Raw genomic sequence first — 20,103 nt, 5'->3', positions numbered from 1 at the left:
ATACATAGTTTTAAACACATATTATATATTTAAGAATGCCAATCTACCATCCAAAACTGAAGTTCAGACTTGGTTAGAGTCAAAACTGAGCAAATTAATTACAAAGTTAATTATATAACAATATGAAAAGTTCAAACAACTTGCTTCTCAGACAATTCCGGTGTTCTTCAACCTGTTACTTTATATATATATATATATACATATATATATGTATATATATATATATATATATATATATATATATATCTTTTTTTTTTCTGAATTGCTCAACAAAAAACATTATAAAACATCCTCAGTAGTCTTCTCCACATTCTTCACTAGAGAAACCATACCTGGCAGGAAGCAGCATATACAGAAAAAGACTGTTCCCTCCAGGTCGGCACCAAGTAAGTCAGCCCACACTGCCTCTGAGTACCCAAGTAGACAAGTCTAAGAGTATCTGATCCCAGCAAAGAAGGTCATGTTCAAACTCCAGGAATGAAGAACAGGGGTAAGATGAGCAGAACATTAGATAGGCTTTGGGAAGGTGAGCTACTAGCATCCATTGTGATATGCTGGCTTTTCACTGAATGATGCACATTCACGACATTATTCTTTACCATGAATGGAGAAGAGCTGTGGCATAGATCTGTAAACCAAAGAGAAATGGAAAATACTGGCTAATCCCACATACACTTGAGCAGCAGATTATGAAAAGCAGTATGAATATCAGAGACAACTAACAAAGAGATCTAATAGAAGTTTTCCAAAAAATTACTTGTGCCCTAAAATGGTCGTTCTCCACTAAAGATGACTTTTGTCCCCAGGTTTTTTGCAATGTTGGGAGACATCTTTTGGTTGTGATAACTGAGTTGGGGGTTACGGGGTTATTCCAGCATTGAGTAGGTAGAGGCTAGGGATGTTGTTAAATATCCTACGATGTACAGGACAGCCCCCATAACAAAGAATTATTCAGGCCAAAATGTCAGTGGTGTCAAGGCTGAGAAATCCTGGCCTAAAATGACAGTCAATGTGCTAACTATGTATGTGGCTAAAAAGATCCATTAATGGCCTGAAAGTAAATCACGGTAAACAGATTAGGTAATCATATCTTTCATTCTAGTATGCATTCTGACTCTCTCTCCTAGGTGACTCCTACTTTAGGCCAGTCCATTGAGGCTGAGGTGCTCTTCTAGTTTGCCTCACCATGACAGTTTCCTACTTCTAATAACCGATACACATTGTGACAGGTAGAATGCTAGGAGCTTTTATATGGATTGTTTTACTTAGTCCTCAGAACAACACTATTATGAGGGAGTCTCCAGTATTATTCCCATTCTACAGATAAAGAAAGTGAGACTCATAGAAGTTAAATTGCTTTCTCAGTAGTACTAGATAGAAGCAGGAAAGCCAAGATTCAACTCTGGCTTGAAAAATGAACACCAGAATCTGAATTTCTCCTTCTGGCACTACCCTATGTCCCTTCTATTGCCTCTTTTCCACTGATCTGCATCACTGGCAAGTATAACTTGCTCCCTGTCAGGTATCCTGCCTGTCCCTTGCCACTCAGCTACCTGCAATGTTTACTGCCATCTACTGCTGGAGCAGTAGAGAGGACATGAGCCCTATCCTAAAGAAGGCTACCTTGGGGCAAAAGGATAAGATTCAGAAGAACACAAATCAGAAAGAGTACAAAATCAACCACAGAAAGAGAGAGGAAGGAGTGGAAAGAATGATAAACAAAGTGTTAGGAACCTGTGGACAAGCCCAATATTATCACCACCATCACCAACTTAAACCTAAAGGCAGCTATGTATGCTGTGTCCCAGACAAGGCACTCTGAATAATACAGGAGCAAACTCATATCTGTGGCAACCCAAGGCATCACCTGCTAGGTAGTTTTTTGAATGCTTCTTTATAGAGAGAGATAAAACAGCAAAAGGAAGCCATCATGGCTGTGGTTGGCCCAGGTAGGCCTTAAAAGATCAGGGAGATGTCCACCTAAAATTCAGTCAGCTAAGGACCTGAAGTCTCAATCTGATGAAAGACTGGGCTAGGGATTTTTTTGGGTGTGTATGTTTTTGTTTTGTTTTTGGCATAGTAGCAATTGAAATGAAAAGTCTGAAAAAGAGAAAATGTTAAAATATTGATCTGAGGGATCTTTTTCAAATAATTAAGAACCTCATTCAGAGTATGTGAGGGGGTAAGAACACAAAAAGAAGAATAAGCTCCTTAGTGTAGCAGTGTATTTGCAGTAATTGTTTTTTCAAAGCTCCTTCTTTATAGCTGTAACATACTCAAAGCAAGGCAAAAAAAAAAATCCATTTGGGTAGATATTTTTATTAATACGAAAATTAAAATGGGGGATGGAGAGGCATCAGATTAGTGGTATTAAATGAACATCCATCATCCAATGGTTCTTTCTACAGAAAGCTCCTTAACTGACAATATAGCACTAAAGAGACAACACATAATCTGGTTTCTAAGTAATTAGAACAGATTATATGTGCTATCCCTATCATCACTTCCATGTTCCGATTTCCTCTCTCAGGCCTAAATTGAGCACCTTTCCAAGTCCGCACCTGGCCCTTTGATTGGGTGTGGAGTCTTTTCTAACCCAGATTCTATGGTCTCAAAATGAAAATACTCTCCTTATAGCCTTACTCTCAAAGCTCTGTGCCTGTGAGCTCTCAAAGTGGCCTTTTTCTGGTCTGAAACCACACCTTTCAGCAATTTTTTCTTTCTAGGAGACACTGGGTCTCACTCAGTGTCTTTGTTTTTTTTTTCCCTGTTTTTAAGGAAGAGTGAGATTTGCCCCAACCCCTGTCCCTCTGTCCAATTTGAGAGTTTCACAGGCTCCTGTAAGGATCCTGTTTTTCTGCTAAAGGCTCACAAGCTCCTTATAATTAACAGGTCATTTGACTATTTTCATCTTATTATTTCACTTCTTGTAATCCCTGGGGATCCAAACAAAATTGTTCAGATAATGCAAAGTCCTGACTCACGGTGCCCCATTTTTACAATATATTCCTCTGACACCAGCTAAAACCTCCTCTGTCACTTCATGCCCCAATTCCTGTTTCACAATGAAGGAAAGCAGTAACTCAGCTTGCTGGATCTGGACCCATTTATGGTGTCTCTAAATGATCTCAGTGATGATGACAGGATCTTCAATAATAAGGACATAAAGCAGACACAGATGTACACTCATACTCAGCTAGCAGATGCCAAAAAAAGTGTTACTGTTCTAGATCTTGCTGACCAAGTCAAATGAATTGAGCATTACATTATGACTATGGTATGCTGTAGCTGTAATTTTTTAAAAAACCTCTGACTTGTGAGAGAAATAAAAGGAAGTAGCACACATTGAATAAAAAAGACTGGTCATAGCTATTTTTATGAGTGCTCCTAAAAATCAGACTCAACAGTGAAAAGTCCCATTGAAAAAGGGAGTAGAGCAAAGAAACATAAATTACAAGCCTGATCATCAAGACCTATCTCAGCCTAAGGAAGCTTTCCAAAAAATTGCATATAATTACTCTGCAAACTGCTTAGAGCTCTGTGGTTATTTAACTATGAATGTAGCTGCTATCAATGCAATGCGACAATTAAAATTATACACTAATAAGAGTTGCTAAAAGACATGGTAGAATATTATCATAACCACACTATTAAAGTCTAGCCGTGAGAGCAGATACAAAAATGAATAAATCAGCGTAATGTACGTAGTTTCTGCTTTAGTGATTAACATTTAAGTCAGGAAGAAAACGTAATGTATTAAACTAGTTCTGAAAGAATAAAAGCAAATATAGAAACTGAGGCCCATCAAAGTAAAGTTATACACTTAGGACTAGAATGAACAATATTTCATATATCTTAAGAAAAGAGCAAATAGAATTTGGTATATCACACCATGTGTTTGTTGATGGGAAACTACTATAAGGTATAACCAGAGCTATGAAAAGTATACTGGTTTCCAGGTTTTGACAGAAAAAGGGAAACTGATAAGTAACAAGCATGGTACCTTGCACATGGTAGGTCATCATTGTAACTGCTTCATAAAGATCTGAAATTAGTTAAATGTCAGCTGACCTGCATAGCACTGTGGATCGATGCATTTTAAAAACCAGGCAATTCAGTGGTTTCCATGACCTTATATCAAATTATGGTTTCAAACAAAACACAGTGTTTTAGGGAGACAGTTTTGTCATTTAGGATTTTTCTAAGAACTGAGAGAGAGGTATCGAAGGCAGAGGATCTTCTATCTATCCAAGGTAGAGAACAAACAACTAATTTTATTAATGATGGAAACACTGGAGCAGTGACTAGGTCAGTGAATCTGGATGAAGTGAAGGGCTCACTCATGGCAGAAGCTGACAACCCAAACTAGAGGCTTTTCCAGAGAAAGACGTATTTGTCATTTATGCTTCAACTATCTATTCTCAAGAGAAATGGTCCTCAAAGTGTGGCCCCTTTCAAGAGCTCTGCAAGTTCAAAGTTATTTTTATAATAACACTATCTTTTTCACTCTCATTCTCTTACAAGTGTACAAGGAGTTTTCCAGAGGCTACATGACGTTTTGTGATGTCACTGTTCTGACAGGTTACAGAATGTATGAAAAAGAACTGAGACCAGCTGTCCTCAGTTAAGCCAGACACTGGAATTTGCAGAAACAGGAAACAATGCAACACTTCCCACTTAGTTTTTTGGTTTGAAAAAGTTATTTTCATAAAACATCTTGATATACAATGGGTTATTATTTTTAATGAATAAATACACAAACATTAAAAAAATCTTAGTCTGGGTTTCTAATATAGTTAATATTGAAAAATATAAATCATATAATCAAAGCTCTTTAGAGTCATCAATAATTTTTAAAAGTATAAATGAATAATGAGACCAAGAAGTTTGAGAACTACTGCTCTGGAATCTTTACTGAACTGCACTGGAACTATCTGCTCATTCTTTCCCAACAGCCTACAAATGCTTTGAGAACAGGAATGAACCCTCCCCTGTTCATCTCAGTATAGCTCCAGTACTAACTACAGTCCTTTGTTGTTTGCAAATTAAATGAACAAGTCTTGCCATATTCATAACATCAAAAACTTAAATCAAGATCCATGTAATAAATACAGTGGAGTACGTGTCTCCTAAAAAGGACAGATGAGAAGGTAAGCAGGCTCTGAAGTTGTTCTCTACTTACATATTGATTTCTTCAGCTAACAGAAGCAACATAATGCCATTAATCGCTTGTGGAATTGGTTTTATTGCTTGATAATCAACGTACATTTATTTATATGGGCCAGGTGTTTAAAAAAAAAAAACAACTGGAAAAGAATCTGGAAAAACAGAAACAATTGATGTATTAGGGTGGTCAGATTATAGATGAATATTTCCTTTCCAATTTCATTTGCTGTTGCTGATTAATGTTGCTTGTGCAATATATTTGTCCAGCAGAGCTCTGGACTCTAACAAAAAAATAAAAGAACTGCTCCTTTGTTTGCAGAGATGAAATAACCAAAGGAGAGTGAGGAGCTTGAGGTGGACATTTATCACCAATCTCTCTTGTCAACCAAGCAAGCACCTATAGTTCTAATGCAGGAATCTGAAAGAAGAGATGCTGCAACAGTCTTAATTCTTTCTGAAGTCCAATAATGTATTTGGAAAACACCAATGGGAAAACCATTTATACCTCATTTTCTTGAACACTTGAAACCATGCACAGAGTAAACACTAGAGCATCTTCTTTTAAAAAATGAATAAAATTATTCAGGGCAATACTACAATATTTCCAGAGGAAGGTATATTTGTTCATTCCTTCATTCATTCAAAAAACACTCATTTGTGTAAACAAATAAAACAAACACTCGATACCCTTCACATGTAAGGGGCTTTGTGGTAGACATATTTGTAGAAGAAACAAATGAATCAGACATGTGCCCAATTCTTAAGAAGCTTATATTTTAGTAGGGTTCATTGTAATGCAGATAAGTAAGACAAAATCAAAAGTGATAAAAATTATAAATTATAATGGGTATCAGCATTAGAACATTTTAGACAAACCATCTGTTTCATACGTGTTATCAATATTACTTCATTTGGTGTCTCACATAGAGGAGACAAAATATAGTCACACATGTGTGCTGACATATGTGTATGTAAATAAAACTAAAAAGACCCTTTGAATGTGTAATTTGTAATAAAGAACCAACCTTATGGTTAGTACCAAAGAACATTCAAGATGACAGATGTGATATTTTTAAAAAAACAAGGAACTGGTATTGCACGTAATAATAGTGATAAACCACAATAAGTTATAACAGTTCTAAGCCATAACAGAAACTCTAAAGAAAAGCTGTAATGAGACACTGCTTTAAGCTAGTTTGGATTTAACTACCTCCATTTGTGTCCATAAAACCAGCTTCCACAACCTGTTTTTATTGGACAGGATTCAGTGACTATTCCTATAATCCTGTGCTATCAGTACTTGAACATGAATGTAAGTACTCCAAGACAATAATCTTCGAGACTGGGGTACACCTACCCTGAGGGTACACAAAGACTTTCCAGAGCAAGTGTCTGTGCTTCCAGCTCTGCACCAAGCCTTTCAAAACAGTCTTCCAACTTAAAATTTTACCAAATGCATCTTCCTGGGATGGAAACTTCTCTGGAGCACAGCACAGACACAGGGACAACTACAGAAAGACTTTTGCCTGAGAGTCCCATGAAAGCAGCACAGCAACAGCTTCAGAACCACTGGGGGAAGCAGTGCTTGTTTCTTTCTCTGGGAACAACTCAGGGCAAGCTGCTGTGCCTTATCCCTTTTAGGAGTAAAATGGTTGCCAAAGAGATATGTATTTACACATTTACCTAAGTTGAGAAATGAAGTCAGACTATTCCTAAATATCTGATTTAGGTGACTGGTTTGCCAACGGTGACATTTTAGATTTTAGATTATATGGCAAATGTTAATATGTATCTTATGCAGTTATTTAAACCTTGAGTAAATTTGTAGATGGCAGCTTCAAAATGTTTCTTTTAAAAAATTTTTTTTAAAAGATTTTATTTATTTATTTGACAGAGAGAGAGAGACGGATCACAAGTAGGCAGGGAGGCAGGAAGAGAGAGAGGGGGAAGCAGGCTCTCCGCTGAGCAGAGACCCCGATGTGGGGCTCGATCCTAGGACCCTGAGATCATGACCTGAGCTGAAGGCAGAGGCTTAATCCACTGAGCCACCCAGGTGCCCCTAAGATATGTTTTTAAAAGTCCTTTTAGAATAAACTATCAGAAAATCCTTTTAGAACTATCAGAAAGATGAATTAAGGAAATAGTCCCATTTTACAATAGCAACAAAATGAATAAAATGAAAAAAATACTTAGAAATAAATCTAACCAAGGAGGTAAAAAAAATCTGCACAGTGAAAAATGTGAAACACTGATTAAATAAACTGAAGAAGACATGGAAATAAATAAATGGAAATAAATGGAAAGATATTCCATGTTCACAGATTATAAGGATTAGTATTACTTTCCAAAGCAATCTACAGATTCAGGGTAATCTCTATCAAAAGCTCTAAGGCATTTTTCACAGAAATACAAAAAAAAAAAAAAATCCTAAAATATGCATGTAAACAAAAAGACCCTGAATAGCCAAAGCAATCTTGAGAAAGAAGAACAAAACTGGGGGCATCATGATCACTGATTTCAAACTATATCACAAAGCTACAGCAAACAAAACAGTACAGTACTTGCATAAAAAGCAGACACAGACATCAATGGAACAGAAAAAAGAGCCGAGAAAAAAAAATCCTAATATGGCCAATTAAATTTCAACAAAGGAGCCAAGAATACACAGTAGGGAAAGGACCTCTTCAAAAAATGGTTCTGAAAAAACTGGATATTCACATAATACAAGATTAAACTGGACCACTTTTTTATATTACACACAAAAATCAACTGGAAATGGATTAAAGATTTGAATGTAAGACCTGAAACTATAAAATTCCTAGAAGAAAATAGTGGGTGATCTCCTATCAGTCTTAGCAATGTTTTTTGAATTTTATGCCAAGAGAAAGGAAATAAAAGACCTGTACTCCAAAACTATAAAAGATTGATGGAAGAAATAGATGACACAAAAAATGGAAAGAGATATTCCATGCTTATCAACTGGAAGAACCAATATTGTTGAAAAGTCCGTACTGGGACACTTGGGTGGCTCCATCAGTTAAGCATCTGCATTTGGCTAGGGTCACGATCCCAGGTTCTGGGATCAAGTCCTGCCCATCAGGCTCCTTGTTCAGTTGGGAGCTTCTTTCTCTCTCTGCCTGCCTCTCCCTTGCTTGTGTTCGCATTCTCTCTCTCTCTCTCTCTCTCTCTCTCTCTCTCTGACAAATAAATAAATACTTTTTTTTTTAAAGATTTTACTTATTTATTTGTTAGAGAGAGAGGGAGAGAGAGCGAGCACAGGTGGACAGAGTGGCAGGCAGAGGCAGAGGGAGAAGCAGGCTCCCCGCCGAGCAAGGAGCCCGATGTGGGACTCGATCCCAGGACGCTGGGATCATGACCTGAGCCGAAGGCAGCCGTTTAACCAACTGAGCCACCCAGGCGTCCCTAAATAAATAAATTCTTAACAACAACAACAAAAAGTCCATACAGCCCAAAGCAATCTACAGATTTAATGCAATCCCTACTAAACACCAACACTTTTCACAGAATTAATACCACAATTTGTATGGAGCCACAAAAGACCCTGAATAGCCACAGCAATCTCGAGAAGTAACAATAGAGCTGGAGGTATCACAATCCCAGATTCCAAGATCTACTACAAAGTTATAGTGATCAAAACAGTATGGCACTGGCACAAAAACAGATACACAGATCAATGGAACAGAATAGGCCAAGAAATAAATCCATACTTACATATGGTCAATTAATCTATGACAAAGGAGGCAAGAATACATAATGGAAAAAAGAGTCTCTTCAATAAATGGTGCTGGGAAAACTGGACAGCTTATGCAAAAGAATGAGATTGGACCATTCTTCTATACCATACACAAAAACGGAACTCAAAATGGATTAAAGACCTAAATGTGACACATGAAACCATAAAACTCCTAGAAGAAAACATGGGCAGTAATTTCTCTGACATCAGCCATAAAACATTTTTCTAGATATGTCTCCTCAGGCAAGGGAAGAAAAGGGAAAAATAAACATTGAAACTCTGTCAAACTAAAAAGCTTCTATACAGCAAGGAAAACTGTCAACAAAACAAAGAGGAAACCTATGGAATGGGAGAAGATACTTACAGATGATTTTTCCAATAAGGGGTTAATATCCAAAATATATAAGGAACTCATACAACTCAATAGCAAAAAAAACAAAATATATTAAAAAATGGGCAAGGAACCTGAATAGCCATTTTCCCAAAGAAGACATACATATAGCTAACAGGTATATGAAAAGGTGCTCGACATCACTAGACATCAGGGAAATGAAAATGAAATATCACCTCACATCTTGTCTACTGTCAAAAAGACAAGAGGTAACAAGTGTTAGCAAGGATGTGAAGAAAAGGGAACTCCTGTACACTGTTGGTGGGAAAGTAAATGGAACCATGGAACGCAATATGGAGGTTCTTCAAGAAATCTTTAAAAACTACCATTATGATCTAGCAATCCCACTTCTGGGTATATATCCTGAAAGGTAATGAAATCACCATCTCTGAAGAGATATCTCAACTCTCATGTTCACTGCAGCATTATTCACAATAGCCAAAGTATGGAAACAACTGAAGTGTCTGACAACAGATGAAGAGATAAAGAAAATGTGATGAGATGGACTATTATTCAGCTTTAAAAAAGAAGGAAATCCTGCTATTTGCAACAACACAGAGAATCTGGAGGGCACTACACTAGCTGAAATAAGCCAGACAGAGAAAGACAAATACTGCATGGTATCACTTACATGGGGATCTTAAAAAAAAAAAAAAAAGCTGATCTTTATATAAACAGAAAGTAGAGAGGTGGTTGCCAGGATGGGGGTGGGGGCAGGAAACAGGAAGAAGGTGGTAAAAGGGTATAAACTTTCAGTTATAAAGATGAATAAGGTCTGTGGATCTAATATATAACATGGTGACTACAGCTAATAATCCTGTATTGTATAAGTGAAATTTGTTAAGAGAGTAGAACTTCAGCATTCTCACACACACAAAAAGTGAGTATGTGAGGTGATGAATATGTTAACTTGGAATCCTTTCACTATATATATACATATATATGTATGTGTGTATATATATATACATATATATATCAAATCATGTTATATAATTTATATATTTTATAGTTTTGTCAATTATACCTCAATAAGCTGAGATAATATTTGCTAAAGGAAGTGCTATGACTACACCATATATGAACAAACTAGTTGTACATAATAAAATTATTTTAGGAGATAAAAGAGCAAACATTTAGAAACCACTGCCCTATGAGATATGAACTAAAGAGAATTCAAACACAATGATTAAGATAATTTTTCTTTAGGTTGATAGTTTCTCCAACACAGAGAATGTTTCTTGAAAAAAAACAGTGTGTATGGACCAGGGTGAGGTAATAGTTTATGTTCTTTCCTGGAGAGATAGTGTGGCATTGGGCTTTATACCTTCCTGACATTCCTGAGCTTCAATTTTCATGGTGATCCAAATGAACCTTAAACTGTGAGAAGCACTGGTAAAGAAGAGGCCATTTGTAGGAAAGATATTATCACCAGCTATATAAGCAACTCAGGTGGGAACTTTTTTTTTTTTAAAGATTTTATTTATTTATTTGACAGAGAGAGATCACAAGTAGACAGAGAAGCAGGCAGAGAGAGAGAGAGGGACTCGATCCCAGGACCCTGAGATCATGACCTGAGCCCAAAGCAGCGGCTTAACCCACTGAGCCACCCAGGCGCCCCAGGTGGGAACTTTTTGATGCACCTGCTTAACTAAAGCTGAGTAAGGCAAAATAATGAAGAGTTTAACCCTAATGATAGATTGACATATATAAATGTTCGTAAGCACACAACTCACTGTCCTCAACTAGGGAATTTGTTGCCCCAGGAAGCACTGGGCAACGAAAGTCTAGAGACATTTTTGATTGTCACAAGTGGGGAGAGGAAGGCTACTACTGGCATCTAGTGAGTTGATACCAAAGATGCTGCTAAACATCTTAAAATGCACAGCACAGCCCCCACAACAAAAAAATCATTTGACTCAAAATGCTAATAGTGCTGACAATAGAGAAACCCTAGCATAGATTATGCAAACATCCCTACATAAAGGTGTGTTAACTGGAACTGTTCATGAAAAAAGGAGCAATAATTTGACTACACAGCTCTGAGGGGATGAATTTTATATCTGGGCATTTTGCATCTCAGGGTCTATGCAGCTGTCAAGACTATGTGTACCCTGGCTAAAAGCTCTCAAAATCATTTATCTGCTATTTCTAGCAAACTCAAGAGTCAATAATAATCTGTATTAGCATATAAAATCAGTCAGCATCACTGCCTAAAACCTGTTACTATGTGAAGAAAAATAATGGAGACAGAAAATTAAGGTACTGTTTCATTTAAAACCTAATCCAACTGAAGAAGAAAGCAGGCGTAGGGCCCTTAACTCCATACCCTCCTTAGCAAAAGACACCAATAGTCTATACCTTCATTTTCCACATCCACAATCCCTTTTTTGCAATTTCAAAAAGCTAATAACTATGCAATATTCTTTTCTAAATTGTGGCTGCACTTCTTATCTGAACTCATCATCTGGCAGCAAAGCCTGAAGAGAGGCAAGGCTATTCATTATCTTAATTATCCCACTTAGTGTAACTATTCATAGGGTTCACTGCAGAAGTATTCAGAGGTTTGCTTAGGAGGTGGTGCCACAGGGTTTGCTGGAGCTGTATATATGATAGATGCTCCTTACTGCCTTTCTAAAATTTGAAAAACTGTAACTTTGAAAACATTTGGCTTCAAAAGTTTTGGATACATGATTTATGGACCTCAAATGACTAAAATACAGTCAACAGCAAATATTTGCTGAAAGTATTCATATACATTTGAAAAAAGAAAAGACACACACATACACAAATGCCTACATTAGTAATTAGCAGTATGACAATCAGTTTCTTTATTTAGGGCACTGTGTAAAAGTTAGGCTTGCAGCTTCAAATCCTACAAGGTCCTGCTAACTCTGTATAGAAATGCCTTTCTTCAAGTCCATAAACTAACCTCAAACTCAAATTCAGCCTTCTTGGTAAAAAGCAAGAACAGTGAATGATTTAGGGTAAGCCCCTTGACTATACCAGAAGTGCTAATTCCAATTCAGTAGTATAATCAGCCTCTCTCCCTCTCTCTCTCTCTCTCTCACACACACACACAGAATGTGTAATAGCATTACAGGCTCTGAGAAGGTTCTGTCAGGGCCTCTCTCCTATCTTCAGTTCTCACTGGTTGCCAGCCCTAAGCTCCTGAGTTGATGGTTGGGAGTATAACTCTTTCTGCATATAAACTCTTATTTCCCTCCCAGACAGGACTTACCCGACCAGCCTGTTGACTGTCTTATGGTGTGCTCATGGGACTGGCCCACAGAAATAACAGGTTGTTAGGAAATAAGTAGTAAGGAATTACTAAGAGCAAATGTACTCAAATTGTCAGTTTTATGTGTCTACCTTATAGGATGGGGGCTTGGAAACAAAAGGGGATGCCAGCTGATTTCCAGAAACCATCAAAAAGATATTTGGCCTTGGAACCATGATGAAAAAGATGCATCATGCTTGCTGCCAAAAACAATGAACGCAATAGAAACAATTTAAACTTCTTCAACATCTTTTTTTGCCAGTTATAGCTCTGCCAAGGTTCACTAATCACCATTCAGTTTTTATGCTTTTTTCATTACACTGTCAAATAATCTTCCCTCTTTTATATCCTAAGGAAATACATGTCCTTCTCCTGAAAATGAAATAGCACATTGTATTATTTAATAAGTTGAAAACAAATCCTGAAAAGTTTTTGTGAAACTGTTCTCTAATAAAACTCTAAGAACTGTGATGTAAAGCAGGGAAAATATTTTACTGCAGTTATACTCAGCGCATTGTTAAATATGATTCTAATGATAAGGTGGGAGGAAGAAGCACTTTGCCAAAATTTTTGTAACTTTCACCACCAAAGCAGTTTGCCCGTGGACGTTCGTATCTACCAGTGCGTTGTGAAGTCTCATGACCATTCAGGAAGGAGGTGCCATCTTTCTCTTCTCAGGTGTCTCAAATAGGGAGTGGGAAAGGGATAGAGGTCACAGGCAAACCTCCTTCCAAGACTGTGGATGAGCTCATCATCAACCCCACCCTAGCATCCAGCTCAGCTTCTTAAGAATTTCACAGGCTCCAGCCCTCGGACCAGCCTCTTATCAGGTTCTCAAAACGGGAAAAAATAAAAGTGGATCCTCCCCACAAAAAAAAAAAAAAGGGGGAATTCTTACATTATACTATTATTTTAAACATGTTCCTGTTATGTAGTATAATCAAGGAAAAGAGCAGATTAGGATCTCAAGAATGACTTTTCCAAGAAGACTCTTCTAAATTAGTTTCTTTTTAAAATGTCCTTACAAATCCTTAAACAATTTTCAAAAGAAAGTTTTGTGGCAAGGATTAAACATATGCATTGCATAATTAACTCATTCCTAATAGAAAAGATATAGTAAAATATTGTGAGCTCTCTATGCTTTATCAGAAAACAAACTTTTCACCATGACAAGTCCTTTAGTTCAATTCTTCAGGGATTCCACTTTATTTTAGCTTCTGTATAACAGTACTGCAAAACTGTAATTACATTCTCTGTAATCAGCCCATTCCCAGTGTAATCAAGAGTGCCACAAATTTCAAGTTATGATCTTACTGCTGAGGAGGAAAATGTGTGGAAGAGACAATTCATACTACATGTAAAATGACATTGTGTTATGCCAACAAATTTAAAACATTAAAGAAAAAAGTAATATTTTAATAGAATCATCATTTACGAGGGAACTATTATGTTCCTGATAGTTTTTTTTTTTTTTAAGATTTTATTGATTTATTTGACAGACAGAGAGAGATCACAAGTAGGCAGAGAGGCAGGCAGAGAGAGAGGAGGAAGCAGAGAGCTTGACGTGGGACTTGATCCCAGGACCCTGAGGTCATGACCTGAGCCGAAGGCAGAGGCTTAACCCACTGAGCCACCCAGGCGCCCCCTGATAGTTTCTCTTCCATCATTTCTACCATCTGACTCTAATCAACTCTTTCCTATTAAACCCTGTACTCTTGCTGTATGGTATGACAACTCAACCCCTTCAGATGCCTTTCAATTCCCTTCATTCAACTGCCAGTCACTATGGGGATAAAGATATATGTGAGGTGAATGGTTCCTGGCACAATGTTATGCTAATGTAAACCATATTTTAATTGGCAGAAAGATCCATCAGTGAAGTGTATAATTTCTAAGCAATGTGAATAAAATTTCATCTCAATTAAGAATCAAGAAATTGAGCATCAAACGTAATGTGCCACATATTATAAAGGTTCAGGCAAAACATTTTATAAATGTAACCATAGCCACATTAATAAGAAAGGACAACGGCAATAACTAACACTTACTTTGTGCTTACTTTGTGCCAGTACTATAAGAATCGTAGACAAATTATCTAATTTAATTTTCACAAATGGCCAGTGAGGTAATACAATTATTGCCTCCATTTTTCATATCAGGAAGCTGAAGCTCAAGGATGTTAAATAACTGCCCAGGTTAATTAGCTGGTAGAATACAGCCAGTATTGAAGCCAGGTCACCTTGAAACTCCGTTTTTTACAGCTTTCAGGCTAGACTGTCTACTGATTCTATTACACAGCAATTTAAACGAAGTATTTTTATCTTTACTCTTCCAATAAGGCTCCTGGTGAACTACAACTATTACCAATCAACAAGGGGTTGGGGGAGAGGGAGTAGTGAAAGCAAAAAAGCAAGATAACTGCTTATCAAGATTCTCCTCTCCAATCAATTTCAGGAATTCCTTTCCATCAAATTCAGGAATTCCTTTCCATATTCTGTATAGCTGATCAATCTTTTTAAATTATACAAATGTTTAATAACAGCTGATAAGTTACTAAAGCACCAATCCAAAGTAGAATGCATTCTTCTATTTTTCAGACTAAAGAAGTTGATTGACCAAGAAACAGAGTCCCAGGAGAAGAAGGAGAAAGAAAAGGAAAAGAGGGTCACCGCCCTGAAACAGGAGCTGACCAAACTGAAGTCTTTTGCTTTGATGGTGGTGGACGAACAACAAAGGCTGACGGCACAGCTTGCCCTTCAAAGACAGAAAATCCAAGACCTAACCACAAGCGCAAAGGAAACACATGCTAAACTAGCCCTCGCTGAAACCCGAGTTCGGGAAGAAGAGCAGAAGGCAACCAGACTAGAGAAAGAACTGCAAACACAGACCACAAAGTCTGACCAGAACCAAAAAACAATTATGGCAAAGCTCACCAATGAGGATAGTCAAAATCGTCAGCTTCGACAAAAGCTGGCAGCACTCAGCCGGCAAATTGATGAGTTAGAAGAGACAAACAGGTCTTTACGAAAAGCAGAAGAGGAGCTGCAAGATATAAAAGAAAAAATCAATAAGGGAGAATGTGGAAACTGTGGTATCATGGCTGAGGTGGAGGAGCTCAGGAAACGTGTGCTAGAAATGGAAGGGAAGGATGAAGAACTCATAAAAATGGAGGAGCAGTGCAGAGATCTCAATAAGAGGCTCGAAAAGGAAACATCACAGAGTAAAGACTTCAAACTTGAGGTTGAAAAACTCAATAAAAGAATTATGGCTCTGGACAAATTAGAAGATGCCTTCAACAAAAGCAAACAAGAATGTTACTCTCTGAAATGCAGTTTAGAAAAAGAAAGGATGACCACAAAGCAGTTGTCTCAAGAACTGGAGAGTTTAAAAGTAAGAATCAAAGAGCTAGAAGCCATTGAAAGTCGGCTGGAAAAGACAGAATTCACCCTAAAAGAGGACTTAACTAAACTGAAAACATTAACTGTGATGCTGGTAGATGAAAGGAAAACAATGAGTGAAAAATTAAAGCAAACTGAAGATAAGTTACAAGCTGCTGCTTCTCAGCTTCAAATGGAGCAAAATAAAGTAGCAACAGTTACTGAGAAGTTAATTGAGGAAACAAAAAGGGCACTGAAGTCCAAAACTGATGTGGAAGAAAAAATGTACAGTGTCACCAAGGAGAGAGATGATCTAAAGAACAAACTGAAAGCAGAAGAAGAGAAAGGAAATGATCTCCTATCCAAAGTTAATCTGTTGAAAAACAGGCTTCAATCTTTGGAAGCAATTGAGAAAGATTTCCTAAAAAACAAATTAAATCAAGATTCTAGTAAGTCCACAACAGCATTACACCAAGAAAACAATAAGATTAAAGAACTCTCTCAAGAAGTGGAAAGACTGAGACTGAAGTTAAAGGATATGAAAGCCATTGAGGATGACCTTATGAAAACAGAAGATGAGTATGAGACTCTAGAACGAAGGTATGCTAATGAGCGAGATAAAGCTCAATTTTTATCTGAAGAGCTGGAACATGTTAAAATGGAACTTGAAAAGTACAAGTTAGCAGAAAAGACAGAGTCCAGCCATGAAGAGTGGCTTTTCAAACGGCTTCAAGAAGAAGAAGCGAAATCAGGGCACCTCTCAAGAGAAGTAGATGCACTGAAAGAGAAAATTCATGAATACATGGCAACTGAGGACCTCATATGTCATCTCCAGGGAGATCATTTGGTTCTACAAAAGAAACTCAATCAACAAGAAAACAGGAACAGAGATTTAGGAAGAGAGATTGAAAACCTCACTAAAGAGTTAGAGAGGTACCGGCATTTTAGTAAGAGTCTCAGGCCTAGTCTCAATGGAAGAATCACCTCTGACCCTCAAGTATTTTCTAAAGAAGTTCAGACAGAAGTGGCAGACAATGAGCCGCCCGATTACAAGAGTCTCATTCCTCTGGAACGAGCAGTCATCAATGGTCAGTTGTATGAAGAGAGTGAGGACCAGAACGAGGACCCTAATGATGAGGAATCCGTGTTGTCCTTCAAATGCAATTCATCTTCTCCCTGTCCTGTTAACAGGAAGCTATGGATTCCTTGGATGAAATCGAAGGAGAGCCATCCTCAGAATGGAAAAATACAAACTAAACCCAATGGCAATTTCATGCAACCTGGCGATCTAGTCCTAAGCCACACGCCTGGGCAGCCACTTCATATAAAAGTTACTCCAGACCATATCCAAAATACAGCCACTCTTGAAATCACAAGTCCGACTACAGAGAGTCCTCACTCTTACACAAGCACTGCAGTGATACCAAACTGTGGCACCCCAAAGCAAAGGATAACCATCCTCCAAAATGCCTCCATAACACCGGTGAAATCCAAAACTTCTGCTGAAGGCCTCATGAATATAGAGCAAAGTATGTCCCCAATTACTATGGCAACCTTTGCCAGAGCGCAGACCCCAGAGTCTTGTGGTTCTATAACTCCAGAAAGGACAATGTCACCTATTCAGGTTTTGGCTGTGACTGGTTCAGCAGGCTCTCCTGAGCAGGGACGTTCCCCAGAGCCAATAGAAATCAGTGCCAAGCATGCAATTTTCAGAGTCTCCCCTGACCGGCAGTCATCGTGGCAGTTTCAACGTTCAAACAGCAACAGTTCAAGTGTGATAACTACTGAGGATAATAAAATCCACATTCACTTAGGAAGTCCTTACATGCAAGCCGTAGCCAGCCCCGTGAGACCTGCCAGCCCTTCAACGCCACCACAGGATAACCGAACTCAAGGCTTAACTAATGGGGCACTAAACAAAACAACCAATAAAGTCACCAGCAGTATTACTTTTACACCAACAGCCACACCTCTTCCTCGACAATCACAAATTACAGTAAGTAATATATATAACTGACGACTCTCACCCTCATCCAGTCTATAGTGATATTGTTGCAAGGAACTCAATCCTTTTTAATTATCCCTCCACATCCCCCAAAAGACTGACTGAACTTGTACTTTGGGAAGGTTTGTGCATGAACTATCCAAGAGTATCTGAAACTAACTGTTGCCTGCAATAGTCATATGAAGTGTGCACTTACTGTATATCTTTTCATTTATATACCTGTATGGAAAATATTTAGTCTGCACTTGTATAAATACATTTTTATGTATTTCATTTTCCATAACTCACATTAATTTCACTGCAACTTGTCTTGATGAAATACCTTAACATTTTAAAGCAGTAAATAATGTTATTTTTACCATTGCTTGCTGAATTTTTTTTTTTTGGTCATTTTGTGTTATATTTTTGCATGTATAATAGAATTTTACTTTCTGTTCATAAGGTCTATTAATTCTTCCTTAAAAACAAGTAGGATCTACTTCCTACTTCCCATTACAGTCAACTTCTGATCACATGTTATTAGAGGAAGAGGAAGTGGTTCAAATAATAAAATTTATGTTTCTTTGATTTTAAAGTGAACTGTAAGATCTCTCAGGGGCAAACTTAACTTCCAGCTTCAGATGTATTTCAGTATTCCTGGTGCCGGGCAAAGTGCTTAGCACATATTAAGAACTTAATAAATGTTTACTGACACTAAGTGAATAAAATATTAAATAATTTGCTTTTATAAGCACATATAAGCTAAAGGTGAAAGTAAAAATGAAATGTGACAGGAAGCCAGAAAAAGCACATTTGAAAACACAAGTTACCTTGATAATCAAGAGTTGACTGTATTTCTACTACAGGTGAAAACCCCCATAACATATGTATTTCCATCTAAACATGAAATAAGCCACTATGATATATGCTCTTGAACACTGCTTCAAAGCAAAAATGTCATTCTTATTTTTCTTTCCTATCTGTTTCCTAAAATAGTTTGGATTATTTAAGGTAGATGGTTCCTACCTTGCTTGTAAATTAGCTATATTCAGAAGCTTACAATGTAATTGCATTTCTCCCCTACCTCTAAACAAGCAAATAGAAGCCCAAGATAGTTTTAAATACAAGTTATAGAAAGGCATATTTTTTTTAAAAACCATACATTATGTTAGTTGAAGAAAATTTATTCTGTGATTATTGTTATGCCGCTTACAAGGTAAGTGAGAAAAACTCAGCTAAAGCATTTTAAGAATTCTGATACCTACCTTATAGGACTCTGAAAATAATCTATATTTCCATAACAGAGAACAACAGTTTTCAGAGGAACATTTTAAATTACAAATCTAGTCCCCAAGCCACATTCCCCAACCCCCCCCCCAAAAAAATTCAGACAAAATAGTTCATTGCCAGTTTCCCTTTTTCCAACCTCATAAATGTTAATTTCATTTGGTCAATTTTACTGCCAGCTACTAATTTTAAACACAATTCATTTAGAGACCCAGGCAAACTGAAGATCTTGAGACGTAAAAGAAATCTTCCACAATTATACTCCTTTTCCCTGAAAAATCAATTTCATGATAAGAAAGCGAAGATTTGTTGACAGAAACACTTCCATGGTGATGAACTGCAACACCAATGCTGTGGGCTTGCATCATCATTAAATAAATTTGGGGCTGTTGATGAATGAGAAAGCTTCTGTTTAAACATATTTATCTTGGGAATCAGCAGTGACCCAACTGTATTACAAAATACATGATGGTCTAAATGTTTTTCAAAACGATTTTTATTTATTTATTTTAAAAGGTTTTGTTTATTTGAGAAAGAGAGAGAGAACGAGGAGGGGGGGCTGGAAAGAGGGAGAGGGAGAAACAGAATCCCTGCTGAGCAGGGCTCTATCCTAGGATCCTGAGATCTGATCTCAGGATCCTCAGATCCTAGGATCTGAGCCCAAGGCAGATGCTTAACCAACTGAACCACATAGTTGCCCCAAAACTATTTTTATTTTTAAGTCACCTTGGGCTAGAATTTTAGAGGAAACTACATGCTTAATTTATCATTTTTCCAAAGTAGACATTGATAATGCTATTGCATAAGATGCTTTTCTAGATAATAAGAGAGGGTACACATAACATTTTGGAGCATGACAGAAAGAAG

At 37.3% G+C, this 20,103-nt stretch overlaps 2 protein-coding genes and 1 long non-coding RNA gene across 9 annotated transcripts in view; 2 read left to right on the top strand and 1 right to left on the bottom strand.

The window, feature by feature from the left end:
* FILIP1L (filamin A interacting protein 1 like) overlaps positions 1–20,103 on the top strand; it is a 311,063-nt gene that overhangs the window by 264,031 nt on the left and 26,929 nt on the right. For all 4 annotated transcript variants that reach the window (XM_047722940.1, XM_047722949.1, XM_047722958.1 and 1 more), the window contains one exon: positions 15,186–17,961. In XM_047722940.1, coding sequence (XP_047578896.1) covers positions 15,186–17,961 — 2,776 coding nt within the window. The remainder of the gene's footprint in view (positions 1–15,185; positions 17,962–20,103) is intronic.
* CMSS1 (cms1 ribosomal small subunit homolog) overlaps positions 1–20,103 on the bottom strand; it is a 381,861-nt gene that overhangs the window by 335,119 nt on the left and 26,639 nt on the right. The gene's annotated exons all lie outside the window — the stretch shown is intronic.
* LOC125096258 (uncharacterized) lies at positions 9,558–13,472 on the top strand. The gene is made up of 2 exons (XR_007126117.1): positions 9,558–10,760; positions 10,932–13,472. It is a non-coding gene; the product is annotated as an uncharacterized LOC125096258 (long non-coding RNA).

The sequence above is a fragment of the Lutra lutra genome, chromosome 1 (assembly GCF_902655055.1).
Source record: "Lutra lutra chromosome 1, mLutLut1.2, whole genome shotgun sequence".
Taxonomy (NCBI): domain Eukaryota; kingdom Metazoa; phylum Chordata; class Mammalia; order Carnivora; family Mustelidae; genus Lutra; species Lutra lutra.
This window is presented reverse-complemented; position numbering and strand designations above follow the sequence as displayed.